This window comes from Sinocyclocheilus grahami, unplaced genomic scaffold, assembly GCF_001515645.1.
Source record: "Sinocyclocheilus grahami isolate Dianchi unplaced genomic scaffold, SAMN03320097.WGS_v1.1 scaffold29.1, whole genome shotgun sequence".
NCBI lineage: Eukaryota > Metazoa > Chordata > Actinopteri > Cypriniformes > Cyprinidae > Sinocyclocheilus > Sinocyclocheilus grahami.
Window position 1 is genome coordinate 2,854,830 of NW_015505208.1, and position 18,676 is coordinate 2,873,505.

General features: G+C 36.8%; 3 protein-coding genes across 3 annotated transcripts in view; 2 read left to right on the top strand and 1 right to left on the bottom strand.

The window, feature by feature from the left end:
- camta1a (calmodulin binding transcription activator 1a) overlaps positions 1-2,842 on the bottom strand; it is a 385,900-nt gene extending 383,058 nt beyond the window's left edge. Inside the window, exon 1 of the mRNA XM_016257232.1 lies at positions 2,783-2,842. Within this exon, the coding sequence (XP_016112718.1) occupies positions 2,783-2,807 (25 nt within the window). The 5' untranslated portion in view covers positions 2,808-2,842. The remainder of the gene's footprint in view (positions 1-2,782) is intronic.
- Positions 2,843-5,754: 2,912 nt separating this feature from the next.
- LOC107571583 (dnaJ homolog subfamily C member 11-like) lies at positions 5,755-7,442 on the top strand (the record flags this gene model as incomplete). The annotated part of the gene is made up of 4 exons (XM_016257916.1): positions 5,755-5,835; positions 5,969-6,070; positions 6,150-6,287; positions 7,302-7,442. Coding segments are annotated over 4 exons (462 nt in total), but the record flags the coding sequence as incomplete, so codon positions are not given.
- An 831-nt stretch (positions 7,443-8,273) lies between these two features.
- Positions 8,274-18,665, top strand: LOC107571591 (dnaJ homolog subfamily C member 11-like; the record flags this gene model as incomplete). The annotated part of the gene is made up of 14 exons (XM_016257924.1): positions 8,274-8,354; positions 8,488-8,589; positions 8,669-8,806; positions 9,822-9,944; positions 11,634-11,707; positions 11,867-12,056; positions 12,149-12,234; positions 13,335-13,451; positions 13,538-13,693; positions 13,909-13,978; positions 14,201-14,258; positions 14,358-14,500; positions 17,458-17,587; positions 17,766-18,665. Coding segments are annotated over 14 exons (1,494 nt in total), but the record flags the coding sequence as incomplete, so codon positions are not given.
- Between the last annotated feature and the right edge of the window lie 11 nt (positions 18,666-18,676).

An 18,676-nucleotide genomic window follows, 5' to 3' on the forward strand; every position in this document is an offset into this window, starting at 1 on the left:
CCTAGTCTCTGAATGAACCACCAAATTCAAATAGATGTGTGTAAAAATATGGAGCACCAACATCATCAAAAATTTAAATAATCCCTTATCATTTACTTATTTTTGTGTTTTACAAAAGAAAGAAAGTCAGGTTTAGAACTTGATGACAGTGAGATTTTATTGTTGTTGTAGTTGTTTTTGGGTGAACTGTCCCTTTAAATGTACAGTTCCTTCGTACATCTCAATCCACCATCACCACCTTCCATAGGTACAGTCCCAGTTCCTGGCCATCTAAAATGTGAGCTAGGTCATATCAGGAGACAGAAGAACTCTATGGGAGACATTAACCATGTTTTCATAGCAGCCTCCAGCTAAGAACAGCCTGTCCTTATGTGCAAAAAACCCTGCCAAATAATAAGGCCCTGGAGAACCGTGCTCTATGCAAACATTTTAAATGCTTCAAGGACAAAAGGTTAAAATACAGGCAACAATCAGTGCTAAAATGAATGGCGTGCAACACGTATAATGGCAAACTACATGCTGAAAGTGAATAGGCCTAGAAATTAAATATAACACACTGCTGGCTATATGGGACTCTGAATTTAGTTGTAGCCATACGGTGCGGAGCACTCTATATTACTATGGAGGTGTGGAACACTAGCTCCTCCCCCATACATTGACCTGACAAGCATGACAAAAATAACCGAGCCTGTTCTGCAATGGGAGTCACAAGTCGGGGTTTCTAAAAAGCTCTTGGCTACTGAAATGCATTGGCAGGAAGCAGGCCAGTCTGACACACGTTTCAAGGCTGGTTGTGTTTGTTTGCATCTGAAATGCACACACAGACATGCAGAGATTGACACATGCCACATGCACACACCCACAATCAAGCACATACACACACAAAGAAAGAGCTAGTTTAGGTAGTAAGCCTCAGTGCTGTTTTGAAAACAAACGTAGATTTATATTTATGGTAATGTTTGTATTCTTAGCTGACACAGTGTTAAAAATATAACAGTGAACATTTAGGAAGCTCAATACCACCCCCTTGTGGATTTCTATATGTTCGGATCCCTGTGTTTGTCTGGAGTTATGTTTTAATGTCAGTTTATATTAGGATAATTTATTCTATCTATAGTTTATCAATATGCATAATTTACTACACAAAAGTGAGGTTTTATGATCAAACATATCTTTCACCTTCTACTAGGCCAGGGGTAGGCAAGTTCGGTCCTAGAGAGCCGCAGTCCTGCAGAGTCCAGCTCCAACCCTGAAAAAAAAACTCACCTGCCTATAGCCTTAGTAATCCTGAAGACATTGATTCGCTTGTTCAGGTGTGTTTGATTAGGGTTGGAGCTGAACTCTGCAGGACTGCGGCTCTCTAGGACCGAACTTGCCTACCCCTGTACTAGGCTATTCACCATCATGAAAATGGACAATTCATCATGACACTATGATTTATCAACTCGTTTTGCTGTCTTTAAAGGTTCCCTAGAGGCTAGTTTGTTAACTATCAAAAACGATTTATAGACTGAATTTTTGTTTTAGCCAAACGTATTTTTTTTTCGAGATATGTTATCACGCTTTCCCCAAATAAAGTTTATTTAACTCAATGTCGCCACCTTGTGGTTAATAAACAATTATTTGCTTTGATCTCACGCTGAAGGTGAATTGCAAACAAAAAAAATCCTCGCAACTAATGACGACTTGCCAAAACCTCGTTGTGTATACGTTTCATATTCACAGAAATCTGTCATATGAGCTGATGGCAGCTTGACACAACTGTTCAAAATGCAATTCTGGTCAGAGCTTCAATAATACTAAAAACAATACTGTTGACTACGTCAGACAATAATAATTAAAATCGTATTTCAGCCAAATTTAGCAGCGAAATAATGTGGACATGCATTGCAATGCAACTGTATTAGTGTCTCTGAGTCAAACCAACTCGTTGCCTTATTCATTCAAGTAACAAATCTGAAAAGTATTCCAAACAGTGTTAAAGAGAAATGGTTATGTATAATCTTCAATAACACCTCTTCTTTCTTCCTGGCATAAGAATAAAATTTCGTTTTGCGTTATGGTCGCCACATTCCATTCTTGGTTATACAAGAATATAGTTCAGAGATTTAAACTGCTATTTATGTGTATCTGACGTAAAAGGGGCAAACTGGTATAGAAGAATGTGTCCTTGAAGCAAATTTCAAAGTGAAATATCTTTGACCACACATTACAAAACCGCAAAAAAGAAGGTCAGTTGGAGTCTATGGACGCGTGAAAGTGGCCGAGAGGGGGGCAAATCGACTATTAAACAAGCTTACCAGCCGTATTTTTATGACTCCTGGCTGTAAGGTAGTTTTAGGTCAAACTACGGTCTCCAGAACTCTATCCCCGCCAACTCAGAAACAATTTAGAGGAAGCTTGGAAAATCGAAAAAAAGAAGTTGGAAATCGACAGTCGTTGCGGCTCACAAGTTTTGCTTTGAGCGCGACCGTTAGGCTGAGGGAAACGGAGCGCGAGACGGGTTTTTGAATTTTCAGAGGCGCTCGCGCTTTTGCTCCGGATTGTTTTTAAATATGTGTGATGCACACTGCTGGCTAGCTACCGATGCTGGCTAGGGTGATGTGATGTGATGTGATGTCTGTGCTGGAATAACGAGTGTGTGAGGATAAACACAGAGGCTTTACAATCCCAAAAGCTCCTCGGTTCTCAACTGGCGGCTCTTCCCTGCCTGCCTCCAAATTTTTCCCCTCGCACACTCTTGTCGTACAAGTCAAAAATATCCCCGATGTTTCTGACTTACCTTCCGGCTTGTTTTCGGCAGCCATTTCCCCTCCGCGCGCCACATCCTCCTCCTCCTCTTCACGAGCGTTGGGTACCACGCGCGTTCACGCCGAGGACAGCAGCACGAGAAGCAGGGACTGGCGAGGCAGAGGCGAGTCCAGCCGGAGCGCACTCACGATTGGCTGTCCAACTATGACTGACCATGTTGTTCTAAAATGGCTTGCGAGAGCAAAGCAAATATCCTCCCCTTCAAAGTGTCTCTGAGAACCATTGGGTAAGGCGTGATGTGTAGATACACCTTAAGAAGAACCGAACCAATCCAAAGTGAGCGCTCGTGAGACGTTCGCGTGCAAATGAAAAGACGATGCAAATGTTTCAAGTTGCTCATTTCAAACGTATTTTTCTGAGCTTTTTGCGCCGACATTTTATTCGTAAGCAATTCAGGACAGGTCATTTGTACGTCAAGTTAATGGCCTTTATCCATTTTATAAATATAGCTCTGCTACCAATGCATTGTAATCACTTTTACGAAAACTTTCGACCAAGTTGAATTGAATTTGCAATGAATAAAATCACGTAAAATGGCAGAAGTCATTGTGACAAGTTCAATGGATGTTGTATGATAATTATGGAAACATTTTTTTTTTTTTACAAATTGCTGATGGTTATAAAGCCACCTGCGTTAAAACGCAAAAGCTGTGCGTTTTTTATGTTGTTGAAGCAATGTATGCCATTAGAGATAGATACATAGCAATCCATAGGTTAACCTTGAAGATGAAGCAACGTTTGGGCTGAATGCGCTGAAGTGCTGAACAGACAGCTCCAGGTGGAAGCAGCGGTCTACTGTCACAGTGCGCTTTCACGAAAAATTTAGCACCCCAGACCTCCTAAATATCTTATGGTTCACTGAAAGTATCCGGAAAGTATCCTACACTGCTGAGCTTGCGAGAGAAATAGTTTCTGATAGTCTATTCCAATAGTGTATGCATAATGCTGTGGTCTGGGTCCCATCTGAATTGCTTAGAAAACCTCAAAACTGCGTTTAGGAATATGGAAGCCGTATTATAACCGAGCTGATTAATTATTCGTTAGATTAAGCATTCGTTAATTGCATTGAGCATATAGATAATGGCTTAAATGCCTCTCTGCCCGCAGCGAATGCCCGCCATGAAATGTTATCTATCATTAAAGCGTCATCTTTATTGCTTGCAGTTGCCTGATAACACGAGTGCTTTCCAAATCCTTATCTGTTCATTTGCGAAGAGAAAAATCTTGGATTGTTGAATAAAATATTCTAAATGACCCGTGGAGAAAACATTCGGGCCAGTCTATCAGACGAAACATCTGGTAATGGAATAAACATAACATTGTGACTTATAAACAACATATGACTGAATAAATCAAGCTCAATGTGTATGTAGCAAAGGTTTAATTTAGGATTAGAAACGTGTTCAGAAGGCTAACAATAATACATAAAGCTCTTGAAAAATGTTGGTTTACTACAGCTTTTGAGGCACTTGAATTCTCTAAGGGACTGAAAATTATACTACAGCACAATTCCTTATGGAGCATCTGCAATCTGTTCTTGCCAAGGATCACACATGGCATCACACAGAGGTCTTCACAGGCTATCTACTCCTTACTTAAATTCCATTGCGTCACAAAAACATCTTTGTTTCCATCCATTTAACTTTAATCACAATAATTTCTTTTCGAAGTTGATTTTATTCGCCTGTAATTAAAATCGAAGTGGACTTATTTAATGATTGCACACATACTGACACGACACTGATTTATTATTGGCTTTTTTTTTTCAAACACTAATGGAACTCAGCTTGGATCTGACGTCAACTACAGCCCATTAACTAACTGAATGTTAATTAAGGCCAAAAGAGGGCGCCGGTTGACTTTTTAACTGAATACATTTAATTAAACTAGAATGTTGGATAAATAAAATGTCTAGAATGAATAAAAGTCTGCTAGAAACATCTTTTAAGTCTTCAGTTTGAATGTATTTATTATTTTTAGATATTCTTTGTGGATACTTGAATGACGCTCCTGTTAAAGTCTAGGCTATATTTTGCGTTTACATCACGTAAAAGTATTTAAATCAGATTATATGTACAACATCCCAAAAGTAGGCTAATATAAACACGCTTGGACACTGATCAATTTGAAACGAAAACGCGAAAACGCACAATGTCGAGGAAAACTTTCTAGTGTAGGTTAAATTAATAGGCTATATATTACATAGCACATAATGTGGTTGTAAAATATAAAATGTTGCATATTTTATTGGTACATTATACATAGATGAGTATGTGGATTTTCCTAAGCGAAAAAAAGGCCATTAAAAAAAGATTTTTATGTCGTCTGGACTACTGAACAAACATTTAGGAGTTTATTGTAAAGTGCAAAATGCGAAAATAAGGCTATGTGAAATTTTTACAACATGTTTGTGTCTCCAAAGTTCTACCAACACTTGCGGTCTTCACGCACACTTGAAAACCTGAACTAAATACAGAAAGGACCGGTCCGTATACGTATCTATTGAGACAGGCCCAAAGAACTCTCTCTTACGTCTTTTTGCTCAGTGTTTCCTCCCATCCTGAGGGTGGCTTTTTTTAAAGGGATAGTCCATTCAAAAATGTATATTCTGTCATCATTTAATCACTCTCATGTTGTTCCAAACCTGTATGCGTTTTATGACATAATATGAAAAATGTTGATAACCAAACCAGTTCCCCTTTGACTTCCATTGTTTTGGAAGTAAATGAAAACTGAAACTGTTTAGTTACCAACATTCTTCAAAATATCTTCTTCTGTGTTCCACAGAAGAAAGTAAGTCATACAGGTTTGGAACATCATTAGGCAAATGATGACACAATTTTCATTTTTGGGTGAACTATCTCTTTAACAGACCCTTTCTCTGTAGTAAAACACGTTTTTAATACCTAGTCATGAATATTTCATGATTGTGATTTATGTTCTTTTGCAGTACTAAGTGACCCACAATCTAGAGCAATCTATGACATATATGGGAAGAGAGGGCTGGAAGTGGAAGGATGGGAGGTAAGTTGGCTATTCAGAAGACTAAAAAATGCTTCAGCATTCGTTTCATACTTCCATAACATTTCAAGCAAATAATTTTCCCAGTGGGCTTTTGTGTCATCTTTTTTGGGCTCACTATAATAATGATTTCTAGGTAGTGGAGAGGAAAAGAACACCAGCAGAGATCCGTGAAGAGTATGAGCGACTTCAAAGAGAGAGAGAGGAGAGAAGACTACAGCAAAGGACCAACCCTAAGGTTTGACCTAATGCCTTCAAAGCAGCAGCCACTGTCATCATTAATACAGGTCTCGCTGATTGTTCTCTGTTTCACTCAGGGCACAATAAGCGTGGGTATTGATGCGACAGACCTCTTTGATCGCTATGAGGAGGATTATGAAGAGATCTCTGGTGGTGGCAGCGGCGGCCTACCGCACATTGAGATCAACAGGATGCACATATCACAGTCAATAGAGGTATAGTCCTTACATCATGTTTTTTCTGATGTATATTCTAGATTACTGTTCAGAAGTATGGGTCAGTAAGGTTTTTGTGTTTCTTTTGAAAGACATAAATAATTTTATTCAGAAAGAATGCATTTAATTAAAAACAATAAAGATGTGTAATGTTACAAAAGATTTCTATTTCAAATAAATGTTGTACTTTTGAGCTTTCTGTTCTTCAAAGAATACTTGAAAAAATGAATCATGTTTCCACAAAAATATTAAGCAGTGCAGCTGTTTTCGGGTGTGATAAGAACTGTTGATCATATATCAATGGTTTTAGCAACAAATCAGCATATTAGAATTATTTCTGAAGGATGCTGTGACACTGGAGTAATGGCTGCTGAAAATTCAGATTTTGCAGATTATCACAAAAATAAATTATATTTTACTATATATAAAAATAAAAAAATTCTAATAATGTTTCACAGAATTACTAGTTTCACTGTATTTTGTTTAAATAAATTCAGCCTTGGTGAGCAAAAACTTAAGAAAACATACTAACTCCAGTCAGTTATGAAGTTATGATAGGGCACAATGCAAGTGTTAACATATAAATATGCTTCCTGTGTAAATGACGTGATGCTCATTCTTTTGTCCTGTTGAATTTATTCATGTATTTAAAAATGCATTCATTACAGTGACTTGGTATTTCATGTATACAACTATCTGTATTTGTTTGAAACACTTTTTACTTTGAAAAAATAAATGTATGTGTCTGTGTTAAATATATAGAATTATAAAAAATATATATTTATATTTAATCCATTAAATTCAAACTTTAAAATTTTTTCAGGGGAAAAAAACACACGAAACCTACATTTAAAAAATACTTTCTAACAGACTTGTGATTTAAACTAGATATTTCCTTTCTTTTAAAAGTTTTTTACTTTCATTTATTGTGGAAGCAAATCATACTTATATGTCATTGGCCCTGATCTTAATACAGTCGTGACGCTATTATACTGTCCATCTCTGCTCTCACAGGCTCCTTTGACAACCTCAGACACAGTCATTCTTTCCGGCTCTCTCTCCACACACAACGGAAATGGAGGAGGAAACATAAACTTGGCCTTGCGACGAGTCACCTCGGCTAAGTGCTGGGGAGAAGTAAGTGCTGTCAGTTAATGCTGTACATAATAATGGACTAGATCAGTGGTTCTCAACCTTTTTTTCCACCGGGCCGCACTATGGTCCAACTGCAAGTCTTGCGGGCTGCACATCATTTACATATTACGTCAGCAATACAAACCAACCTGATTTATAATATTATAGCCTAAATATTATGATATCTAATCGATTACATTCATTGAAATAAATAAATAATTCTACTCCCCATAAATAACACCCAATTTTGTGAAATTCGGCTCGAAATGAGTAACAGCACAATTATAGGCGGAGTTTCATTTTTATGCGTGGGGGGGCATCCACTGACAGACGAGCCACGAGCACTTTTTTATATGTTCTACATTTCATGTATTTATGTAACACATATTCTACATTAAAAAAATTAATTTAGAATGAACAATAACTGCTGTACAAAGATTAAAAAAAAATTAAACATACCTAATGCAGAAAAGCCGCCTCTTTTTTTAAAGGGATAGTCCATTCAAAAATGTATATTCTGTCATCATTTAATCACTCTCATGTTGTTCCAAACCTGTATGCGTTTTATGACATAATATGAAAAATGTTGATAACCAAACCAGTTCCCCTTTGACTTCCATTGTTTTGGAAGTAAATGAAAACTGAAACTGTTTAGTTACCAACATTCTTCAAAATATCTTCTTCTGTGTTCCACAGAAGAAAGTAAGTCATACAGGTTTGGAACATCATTAGGCAAATGATGACACAATTTTCATTTTTGGGTGAACTATCTCTTTAACAGACCCTTTCTCTGTAGTAAAACACGTTTTTAATACCTAGTCATGAATATTTCATGATTGTGATTTATGTTCTTTTGCAGTACTAAGTGACCCACAATCTAGAGCAATCTATGACATATATGGGAAGAGAGGGCTGGAAGTGGAAGGATGGGAGGTAAGTTGGCTATTCAGAAGACTAAAAAATGCTTCAGCATTCGTTTCATACTTCCATAACATTTCAAGCAAATAATTTTCCCAGTGGGCTTTTGTGTCATCTTTTTTGGGCTCACTATAATAATGATTTCTAGGTAGTGGAGAGGAAAAGAACACCAGCAGAGATCCGTGAAGAGTATGAGCGACTTCAAAGAGAGAGAGAGGAGAGAAGACTACAGCAAAGGACCAACCCTAAGGTTTGACCTAATGCCTTCAAAGCAGCAGCCACTGTCATCATTAATACAGGTCTCGCTGATTGTTCTCTGTTTCACTCAGGGCACAATAAGCGTGGGTATTGATGCGACAGACCTCTTTGATCGCTATGAGGAGGATTATGAAGAGATCTCTGGTGGTGGCAGCGGCGGCCTACCGCACATTGAGATCAACAGGATGCACATATCACAGTCAATAGAGGTATAGTCCTTACATCATGTTTTTTCTGATGTATATTCTAGATTACTGTTCAGAAGTATGGGTCAGTAAGGTTTTTGTGTTTCTTTTGAAAGACATAAATAATTTTATTCAGAAAGAATGCATTTAATTAAAAACAATAAAGATGTGTAATGTTACAAAAGATTTCTATTTCAAATAAATGTTGTACTTTTGAGCTTTCTGTTCTTCAAAGAATACTTGAAAAAATGAATCATGTTTCCACAAAAATATTAAGCAGTGCAGCTGTTTTCGGGTGTGATAAGAACTGTTGATCATATATCAATGGTTTTAGCAACAAATCAGCATATTAGAATTATTTCTGAAGGATGCTGTGACACTGGAGTAATGGCTGCTGAAAATTCAGATTTTGCAGATTATCACAAAAATAAATTATATTTTACTATATATAAAAATAAAAAAATTCTAATAATGTTTCACAGAATTACTAGTTTCACTGTATTTTGTTTAAATAAATTCAGCCTTGGTGAGCAAAAACTTAAGAAAACATACTAACTCCAGTCAGTTATGAAGTTATGATAGGGCACAATGCAAGTGTTAACATATAAATATGCTTCCTGTGTAAATGACGTGATGCTCATTCTTTTGTCCTGTTGAATTTATTCATGTATTTAAAAATGCATTCATTACAGTGACTTGGTATTTCATGTATACAACTATCTGTATTTGTTTGAAACACTTTTTACTTTGAAAAAATAAATGTATGTGTCTGTGTTAAATATATAGAATTATAAAAAATATATATTTATATTTAATTCATTAAATTCAAACTTTAAAATTTTTTCAGGGGAAAAAAACACACGAAACCTACATTTAAAAAATACTTTCTAACAGACTTGTGATTTAAACTAGATATTTCCTTTCTTTTAAAAGTTTTTTTACTTTCATTTATTGTGGAAGCAAATCATACTTATATGTCATTGGCCCTGATCTTAATACAGTCGTGACGCTATTATACTGTCCATCTCTGCTCTCACAGGCTCCTTTGACAACCTCAGACACAGTCATTCTTTCCGGCTCTCTCTCCACACACAACGGAAATGGAGGAGGAAACATAAACTTGGCCTTGCGACGAGTCACCTCGGCTAAGGGCTGGGGAGAAGTAAGTGCTGTCAGTTAATGCTGTACATAATAATGGACTAGATCAGTGGTTCTCAACCTTTTTTTCCACCGGGCCGCACTATGGTCCAACTGCAAGTCTTGCGGGCTGCACATCATTTACATATTACGTCAGCAATACAAACCAACCTGATTTATAATATTATAGCCTAAATATTATGATATCTAATCGATTACATTCATTGAAATAAATAAATAATTCTACTCCCCATAAATAACACCCAATTTTGTGAAATTCGGCTCGAAATGAGTAACAGCACAATTATAGGCGGAGTTTCATTTTTATGCGTGGGGGGGCATCCACTGACAGACGAGCCACGAGCACTTTTTTATATGTTCTACATTTCATGTATTTATGTAACACATATTCTACATTAAAAAAATTAATTTAGAATGAACAATAACTGCTGTACAAAGATTAAAAAAAAATTAAACATACCTAATGCAGAAAAGCCGCCTCTTTTTCTGAATTGCGTAGATGACCACTATCTTGCTTTCATCTCTTCTGAAAAAGTTTTAGTCAAATCGTTTTCAGAGCTAGAGCCCTGCATTTCAGCCCGGGCCCGACGGGCCCCGACTTTTTTACGCCCCTCGGGCTGGGCTTCGGGACAATTTTCATGTCATAGTTCAGACGCGGGCTGGGCCTCAGGCCTGTTTTAGACTTCTCCTTATTTTTATATTTTAGACATCCATCAATTAGTGATGAAAAAAGATTGCCGTGCTGGTGGAAACAACACGAGACAGTGCTACCGAGACTGTCAAGAGCGGCTCGACGGTGTTTAGTGTCCAGCAGCAGCAGCAGCATGTATGGTGCCTGCCGTCAGCGCAGCTGAAGAGTTCTGCTTTCAAATGCATGCAATAGGCTTAAGTTTGCCGCAAAGCTTCGGCAAAATTAATTACCATAAATGCGTCAGGGGAAACAGTAAGGAGATATTTGAATTTACTAATAAACTAATGTTTTCTGAGTCGGTGTCGCAAGGATGAAGTTGTCGATCCCGACTCGCCATCTCTTCATTAGACGCGCCTTTAGAGAGAAGTGCATCTTTACGGATTATGATCATAATGAAAGTTTTTGATTCGTTTTATTTTGTTAAGTAGTAATTTAAAGCTTTCTATAGATATATTTATCATGTCTGTGAGGCATGTATTCGCTGAGTTTCGGTTCATTTTTGTGAAGCGCTCCTGTTGAAGAAGAGACGGCAGAAAGCGCATCATGTTTGATTTCTTTATTTTATTAAAGCATATTGTGAGTGCACACAAATAAAATCTGTTTTATATCTATAGATTTTATTTTAGTCAAGTCGTGATGATTTGAGAAGGCTAAATTGATCAAGCATATGCTCACTGTCTGCCGCTGGCCACTTGGTCGTTACTTTAAATGCGTAATGTTAATTAGGCTATGTAAGTACTGCTCATGTCTGAAAATAGTATATGAAAAACAAAATTATTTTACATAAAAACATTAGGCTATAGCTTATATTTATTTAGTACATTTTTAAATTAATGTAAAAACTAAAATGAATTGTAAAACTGAAAGTATTTTTTTAAAATTGTGTTCAGCATGGTGGGCGGCATTTGAATTCGTGACGGGCCGCGGGTTGAGAACCACTAGACTAGATTATCATTTTTGCTGAACTTCTAATCAAACATGATTCGTACATGTTTAATACAGGTTGAGTTTGGGGCAGGAGACACACATGGCCCTCTTTTTGGGTTAAAAATTTTCCGTAACTTAACTTCACACTGGTGAGTACAGCACATCTCTGTTTTTAAGAAATTTCGTTTAATTATTGTCCCTTTATTTTTGTTAAAAATTGTAACTCTTGACCGGGGGGGTTTTTTTGTTGTTGTTTTTTTTTTTTTTTTGAGCGAATTGTATATTGACGATATATTTGTGTTTTTTAGCTTCACAACGGCTCATTGTGGCATGCAGTTTTCATCCCGCGGCATACGGCCAGGGCTCACTACTATGCTTGCACGCCACCTGGACAAAAACACTATGGGTTATTTACAGTGGCGCTGGGGTACTCAGTCTTCCATGAACACCAGCATCGTCAGGGACACCAAAAGCAGCCATTTGACCTTCGCTGTGCAGGTCAGTTGCTTGTTTTGCAAAGCACCACCTAATCTTTATTCCAGTGGTTTTTTTTCTCAACCACTGTTCATGATCTTTTATTATTGCCATAGTTGGGAATTCCACATACATTTATCATGATGAGCTACCAGTACAAATTCCAGGATGATGACCAGACCAAGATCAAGGGCTCTGTCAAGTATGTATCTGTGAATTCTGCCTTTGTTTTTTTGTATTTTGCATATAGATGGCTTGTAGTTGTATTTTTATCTAGCTACATTTGCACTTTATAAATAATAACCATAACCAATTCATAAATCTAGTTAGTTAAAACGGGTATTTAAAAAAAAAAAGGTTCTGGTAGGATTTGTCAGCCAATATTAGCTTTGAGTATTATTATGCACAATTTTTTTAAATAATTATTTGTTGATAAAGTTGAATTTATTTATTTATTTTTACATTAATTATTTTTGCTGTATTTGAAGAGTTCTGCTAAATCAAATTCTTTATCATTGTTATACTTTATCAATGTGCTTTAAAAGATTTTGCTTATCAAGCACCCTATTTGGCACAGATTTTTTTCTGTGCCAAATAGGCAGAACTAGACTATTTGCACTTGTAAACAACAAAAACAAGGTTTGCATCAAGTTTGGATTAAATTGGATATGTACCCTGTCTGACCTCTAAATGCTTGTATCTTGTGACCAAATACTTATTTTACAGAGGAATTTACCAATTAATTCTTTAAAAATCCTACAATGTGATTTTCTGGATTTTTTTTCTCATTTTGTCTCTCATAGTTGAGGTATACTTATGATGAAAATTACAGGCCTCTCTCATCTTTTTAAGTGGGAGAACTTGCACAATTGGTGGCTGACTAAATACTTTTTTGCCCCACTGTATACGTTGAAATTCACTTTTACTCGTATTAGTACTACATATTTTAATCAACTGCAATCTTTGGGTTGAGCTATTTTGTAATTGAATTAGGTTAGCCCTGTATTTGTGTTTGCTTATTTCACATTTGATATAAAAATATTATACAGCAAACACTCTGCAGTATTGCTGTGGACTCCCTAGGGGTCACAGATCTACTGTTAAAGACAGCCGGTCTATTGAATGTAAATAAACAGGAAAGCTGTGTATTTGTCCTTGCAGTATAAATGCAGCATCTGTCTGATACGCTAGATTCTGTGTTCATGTGACCTGCAGTTTATTTGTGGCTGATCACTACCAACTGTCTTAATGATTCTCATTTTCTGTTTCTAGCCTGTTAAAATAACAGCACTTGTGTTGCAGGTCAGGGTTTTTCGGTACAGTGGTGGAATATGGTGCTGAAACTAAGATCAGTCGACACAGTGTCCTGGGCGCTACTGTCAGCGTCGGAGTACCTCAAGGCGTCTCTCTGAAGATCAAGTAAAATGCTTTTGATCATTTTGAAGCTATATTCCAATAGCAGTTTTTCAGTAGCTCTGAAATCGTGGTATTTTTGTCTATCCCAGGTTGAACCGAGCGAGCCAGACGTACTTCTTCCCCATTCACTTAACAGACCAGCTTCTACCCAGCGCCGTTTTTTATGCCACTGTCGGACCCCTTGTGTTCTACTTGGCCATCCAGCGGCTAGTTATCAGACCTTACCTTCATGCTCAGCAGGAACAGTAAGCCTTTTTAGCTGATTAAATGTGCGGAGTCACACTAACATGTTTCATTTTGTTGTCTTTTATTGGCCAGTTGACTTCCCAACACTCTTCTCCAACCTTTATCCCCTGTGAGTCTGGAAAATAATAGACTGAAATCCGTTTAAATGGCTGTGAAACTGTGAGTAAAAGAGCAAAAGAGTAAATTAAAATTGAACCTTTCGTCTTTTGTTTAGGGAGCTTGAGAAGCAGCGGGAGAGTTCGGCATCAGACATTGCCAAGAAGAAGCAAGAGGCAGAAGCAGCTGTGAGTACATAATGTCTAAATACACTGCAAATAATTTATAATGCATGACCGTTTAAAGTGGTCATAACTTTCACAGAAGGCTCTTTGTATTCGGAGAAACAATGAGTTAGCATCAGGCTATCGTTCCTATCTGCACATCAGTCGCTGTGTCAGGGTGATAAATGTGTGCCTTCACTATGTGCATATACAAGCAGTCTTATTTGAAATCACTCTTTTCTCTAGGTTCTGCTGATGCAAGAGTCTGTGCGTAGAATTATCGAAGCAGAAGAGTCCAGAATGGGTATGACCGCATAACACCCAATAGCATTGGACGTGATCAAACTATGATTTGAACTTTCTGCCAAGTGAGGATTGGTGACTTCAACTCCTTGTGTACCAGGTCTGATCATCCTCAATGCCTGGTATGGCAAGTTTGTGACAGACAACAGCCGGAAGCACGAAAGGGCAAGGGTCATTGACGTGACGGTGCCTCTACAGTGCCTGGTGAAGGACTCCAAGCTCGTTCTCACAGAAGCCTCTAAGGTAAAGCACAGTTATGCTTGCTTTTAGTGATCGACCGATATTGATATTTTATAACCGATACCAAATATTTGCATGTTTATGTGCCCGATAACCGATATGCAGAACCAATATTTATTTACTGTTATAAAGTAAATAAATGACTGAGTGAAGTAAGTCCATACTTCACTTTGGTTTTTCCTCCTTTCAGTCATCTTTAAGTGTTGAAAATTAGCAGTTTTTCTTGTTAAATTTAATCTTCATATTACAACAATAATTAAAAAGATTTTTAAAACAATTTAAAGCATCAGCAGCAACACACTAATATTAACAATAAGCAAAATAAATGTAGAAGGTCTAATGTTTTCAAATGGAGAAAATAAATAAAGGAAAGGAGTCATATCCACTTCATTTTAAACTACAGTTTTAGTAGGTTTATAATAGGCTAAATAGTTTTTAATAGGCTAAAGAGTGAAGAATAATTCACTGGATAATGTGAATTCACTGAATAATATTCTCTGGAATATTGAAATGTAACAAACAGAACATCGTATTTTATTGCATTTCTCAACTGGCATGTTATATCAGAATTACTAATAATGTTTTTGTCATTCTAGATTATGAAATGCCTGCTGACAGCTAGCAGTTTATCTATGCAGTTACACAAAACTATACTCAAACTGCGATTGCTCGTGGAGATAATAAATAATTAATTTCCATAGAGTTGTATCTATTTATATGTTTATTAGCGAAATAATGGTTATATAGTAAATGTTAATACAATTTAGGGTGTTTTAAACAAGTGAATCTTGTTAAAAGTTACATGGCGTGGCCGTGCTGGAGCATTTCTTGAGCATCAACCCGGTGAGTGAACAGCAATATGAAAGCGGCTTCACGAGACTAATGATGAGCATAGACAACAGACAGAGAATTAAATTTAGCGTTTTTATTTCCAACATGCGCTCATTCATGGCTGTATTATTTAATTAATGCAAAGTTATGTCTTTATTGGGAGAGGACTTGACGGATTATCTTAGCCTACGTAACTCCGACTTCATGAGATGATGAGCAGCATAGACAACAGAGAGCAAATTGGTTATATAGTAAATGTTAATACAATTTAGGGTGTTTTAAACAAGTGAATCTTGTTAAAAGTTACATGCGGTGGCCGTGCTGGAGCATTTCCTGAGCATCAACCCGGTGAGTGAACAGCAATATGAAAGCAGCTTCACGAGACTAATGATGAGCATAGACAACAGACAGAGAATTAAATTTAGCGTTTTTATTTCCAACATGCGCTCATTCATGGCTGTATTATTTAATTAATGCAAAGTTATGTCTTTATTGGGAGAGGACTTGACGGATTATCTTAGCCTACGTAACTCCGACTTCATGAGATGATGAGCAGCATAGACAACAGAGAGCAAATTAAATTCAGCACTTTTATTTCCAACATGCGCCCATTCATGGTTGCTTATTATTTAATTCACGCAAAATTCCGTCTTTATTGGGACAGGACTTGACGGATTATTTTACGTGTCTCCGTGAGTTCGTCTCTATTTCTTCAAGCCAAGCTGCATAAACTGCATATCAGGCATTTATGTAATACATCTAATTTGTGCATTAATGGCTGTTATGTTAAATAAAGTTTACTAACTACAGTAAATCAAGAACCACGCCGTTGTTGTGGTCTTGTTTCCTCTCAGATGCATATTTTAAATTCTCAAAACATCCACAAGATGCCGGCGTTTATCGGTGAATCCGATATTACAAAACCGATATCCGATTATTGTAAAATGCTTAAATATCGGGAAAAATATCGGGAAATAGATATATCAGTCGATCTCTACTTGCTTTGTAATAGGTTTTGGTCCAGAAGACAAGTAAGGGATGAGAGGAGAGTGTTATTGGAATAGCAATAAATTCTCAGAAGGTTTTATCTAGTTTTTTAAAATGTTTTGCATGTGCTTTCTAAAGCTTGATTTTGCTTCTGAAATATGAAATGTATTTTTTTGCATCGCTGTACTGAATAAAAGGGAAAAGAAACTGCAAATGAGTGAAAAATGTAAACTGTTATAAATAAAGACATACACAAGAGTTCAAAGGTTTGAGGTCAGTGTGATTTTTATATTTTTTAAGAATATACTTTCAGCAAAGATGCATTAAAATCGTTAAAAATGACAGTAAAGACAGTTATGTCACAAAAACTACAATTTCATATAAATGCCGTTCTTTTGAACTTTGTTCATCAAAGTAGTATCAGTTTCCACAAATATATGTGACCCTGGATCACAAAACCAGTCATAAGGGTCAATTTTTTAAAATTGAGATTTATACACCATCTCAAAGCTGAATAAATAAGCTTTCCATTGATGTATGGTTTGTTATGATAGGGCAATATTTGGATACAACTATTTGAAAATCTGGAATCTGAGGGTGCAAAAAAATCAAAATACTGAGAAAATCGCCTTTAAAGTTGCAATGCATATTACTAATCAAAAATTCAGTTTTGATATATTTACAGTAGGAAATTTACAAAATATCTTCATGGAACATGATCTTTACTTAATGATTTTTGGCATAAAAGAAAAATCAATCATTTTGACCCATTCAATGTTTTTTTGGCTATTGCTACAAATATACCCCAGCGACTTGGTCCAGGGTCACATATTAACCTGAACAACTGTTTTCAACATTCACAATAATAAGAATTGTTTTGAATGGTAGTGTATTTATCCTGTAAGTTTCCTTAATATTCCAATAAATGTTGAAATAAAAAAAATGTAATTTTGAAATGTAGCTTAATGTATTAAAAAAAGCCTCAAATATTCTAATGTTGCACTCTAATACTGTTGCATGAGGGATGTTTAACAAACAAAAAGATACAAAAAACCAAACCTTGAGAAATCCGAACTGTTTCACCCCTTATGTTAAATGCTGTAGCAGGTATTAATTGATTGTTTTTGCATGCATGTCCTCAGGCTGGGTTACCGGGCTTCTACGACCCCTGTGTAGGTGAGGAGAAGAGTCTGAAGGTGCTGTATCAGTTCAGAGGTGTGATGCACCAAGTTCTGTGTGGTGACACAGAAGCACTCAGGATACCAAAACAATGTGAGTACGCAAACCAGACAAAACAATCTGCAGTTGTTTTAGAGCATTTATTTTAATTCTTAATATCCTGACTGTATGATGACAAATGCTTACTTGTGTTTACCAGCAGTAAAGATGAATGCTATTCCCAATTGTAATTTAAAATCTCATGTTCTTTTGTCTTTCCTCTCCCTTGTAGCTCACAGGATTGATAATGACAGTTAGGAACGTGTATCTCTTGAGCTGAAAGGGACAATTTGGACTGGTATAGACTGATGAGACACAGATGTTCTGGAGTAGTGCCCTGGAAACACTCTGTGCCCTTAAAAGTCTCCATATACCTATTTATCCTTTATTTTGTTGCTGTTTTAAATATTATTCTACATGATGTCTGTTTGCAAATTAGAACATTTAATTGGAACATTTAATTTGCTGGATTTCCATGAATAAAAATGTCCTTTCCCAGAAAAAAGCTTAAACAACAGATATATTTTTGTGTTGGTAGGCCTTAAAACCATTTTTAAACAAAGGCCCCCCTCCTCAAATATGGAGCCACAACGGTGCCTGTAATCAGCACTCCGCAGAGAGAGCTATTTTACCCTCATTACATCACACAGAAACATTGCTGCTTGATCCGACTCACTGAATCCCACAGGAGCTGGTGTTCCCCCGCTGTCAGCCTTCTTTCTATATCTGACTTTTTGTACCACCAGCTTCCAAATAAATGATCTTGCAAGTGTATAGGAGGCAAAGCATGTTCTTAGTGAAACCCTGGCTGCTTAATCATTTGCATTATTTTTCTCTTTTATCCCTTCCCTCGAGTCTAATATTTGGAGGCCCACCTCTCGTACTTCACGTCTGCCAGCAGTGTCATAGGAATTGAAGGGGCCAATGCACACACTATGCCGGTATTGTCTATTGCGTGCTGGTTGAGGAAACAGAATGTGAACTGTGTACTAAATCTCCTGTAGGGCTAGTCTCCCACCTTGTGTCCAAAGACTTGAATAGCAGTGGATGAAGGGATATTAGTGGAACGTCCTCTCTGTTTGTATTTTAAACTCAGTCTCCCTTAATCCCTGCATTTTAGTGCCATAATTCATACAGGATTTT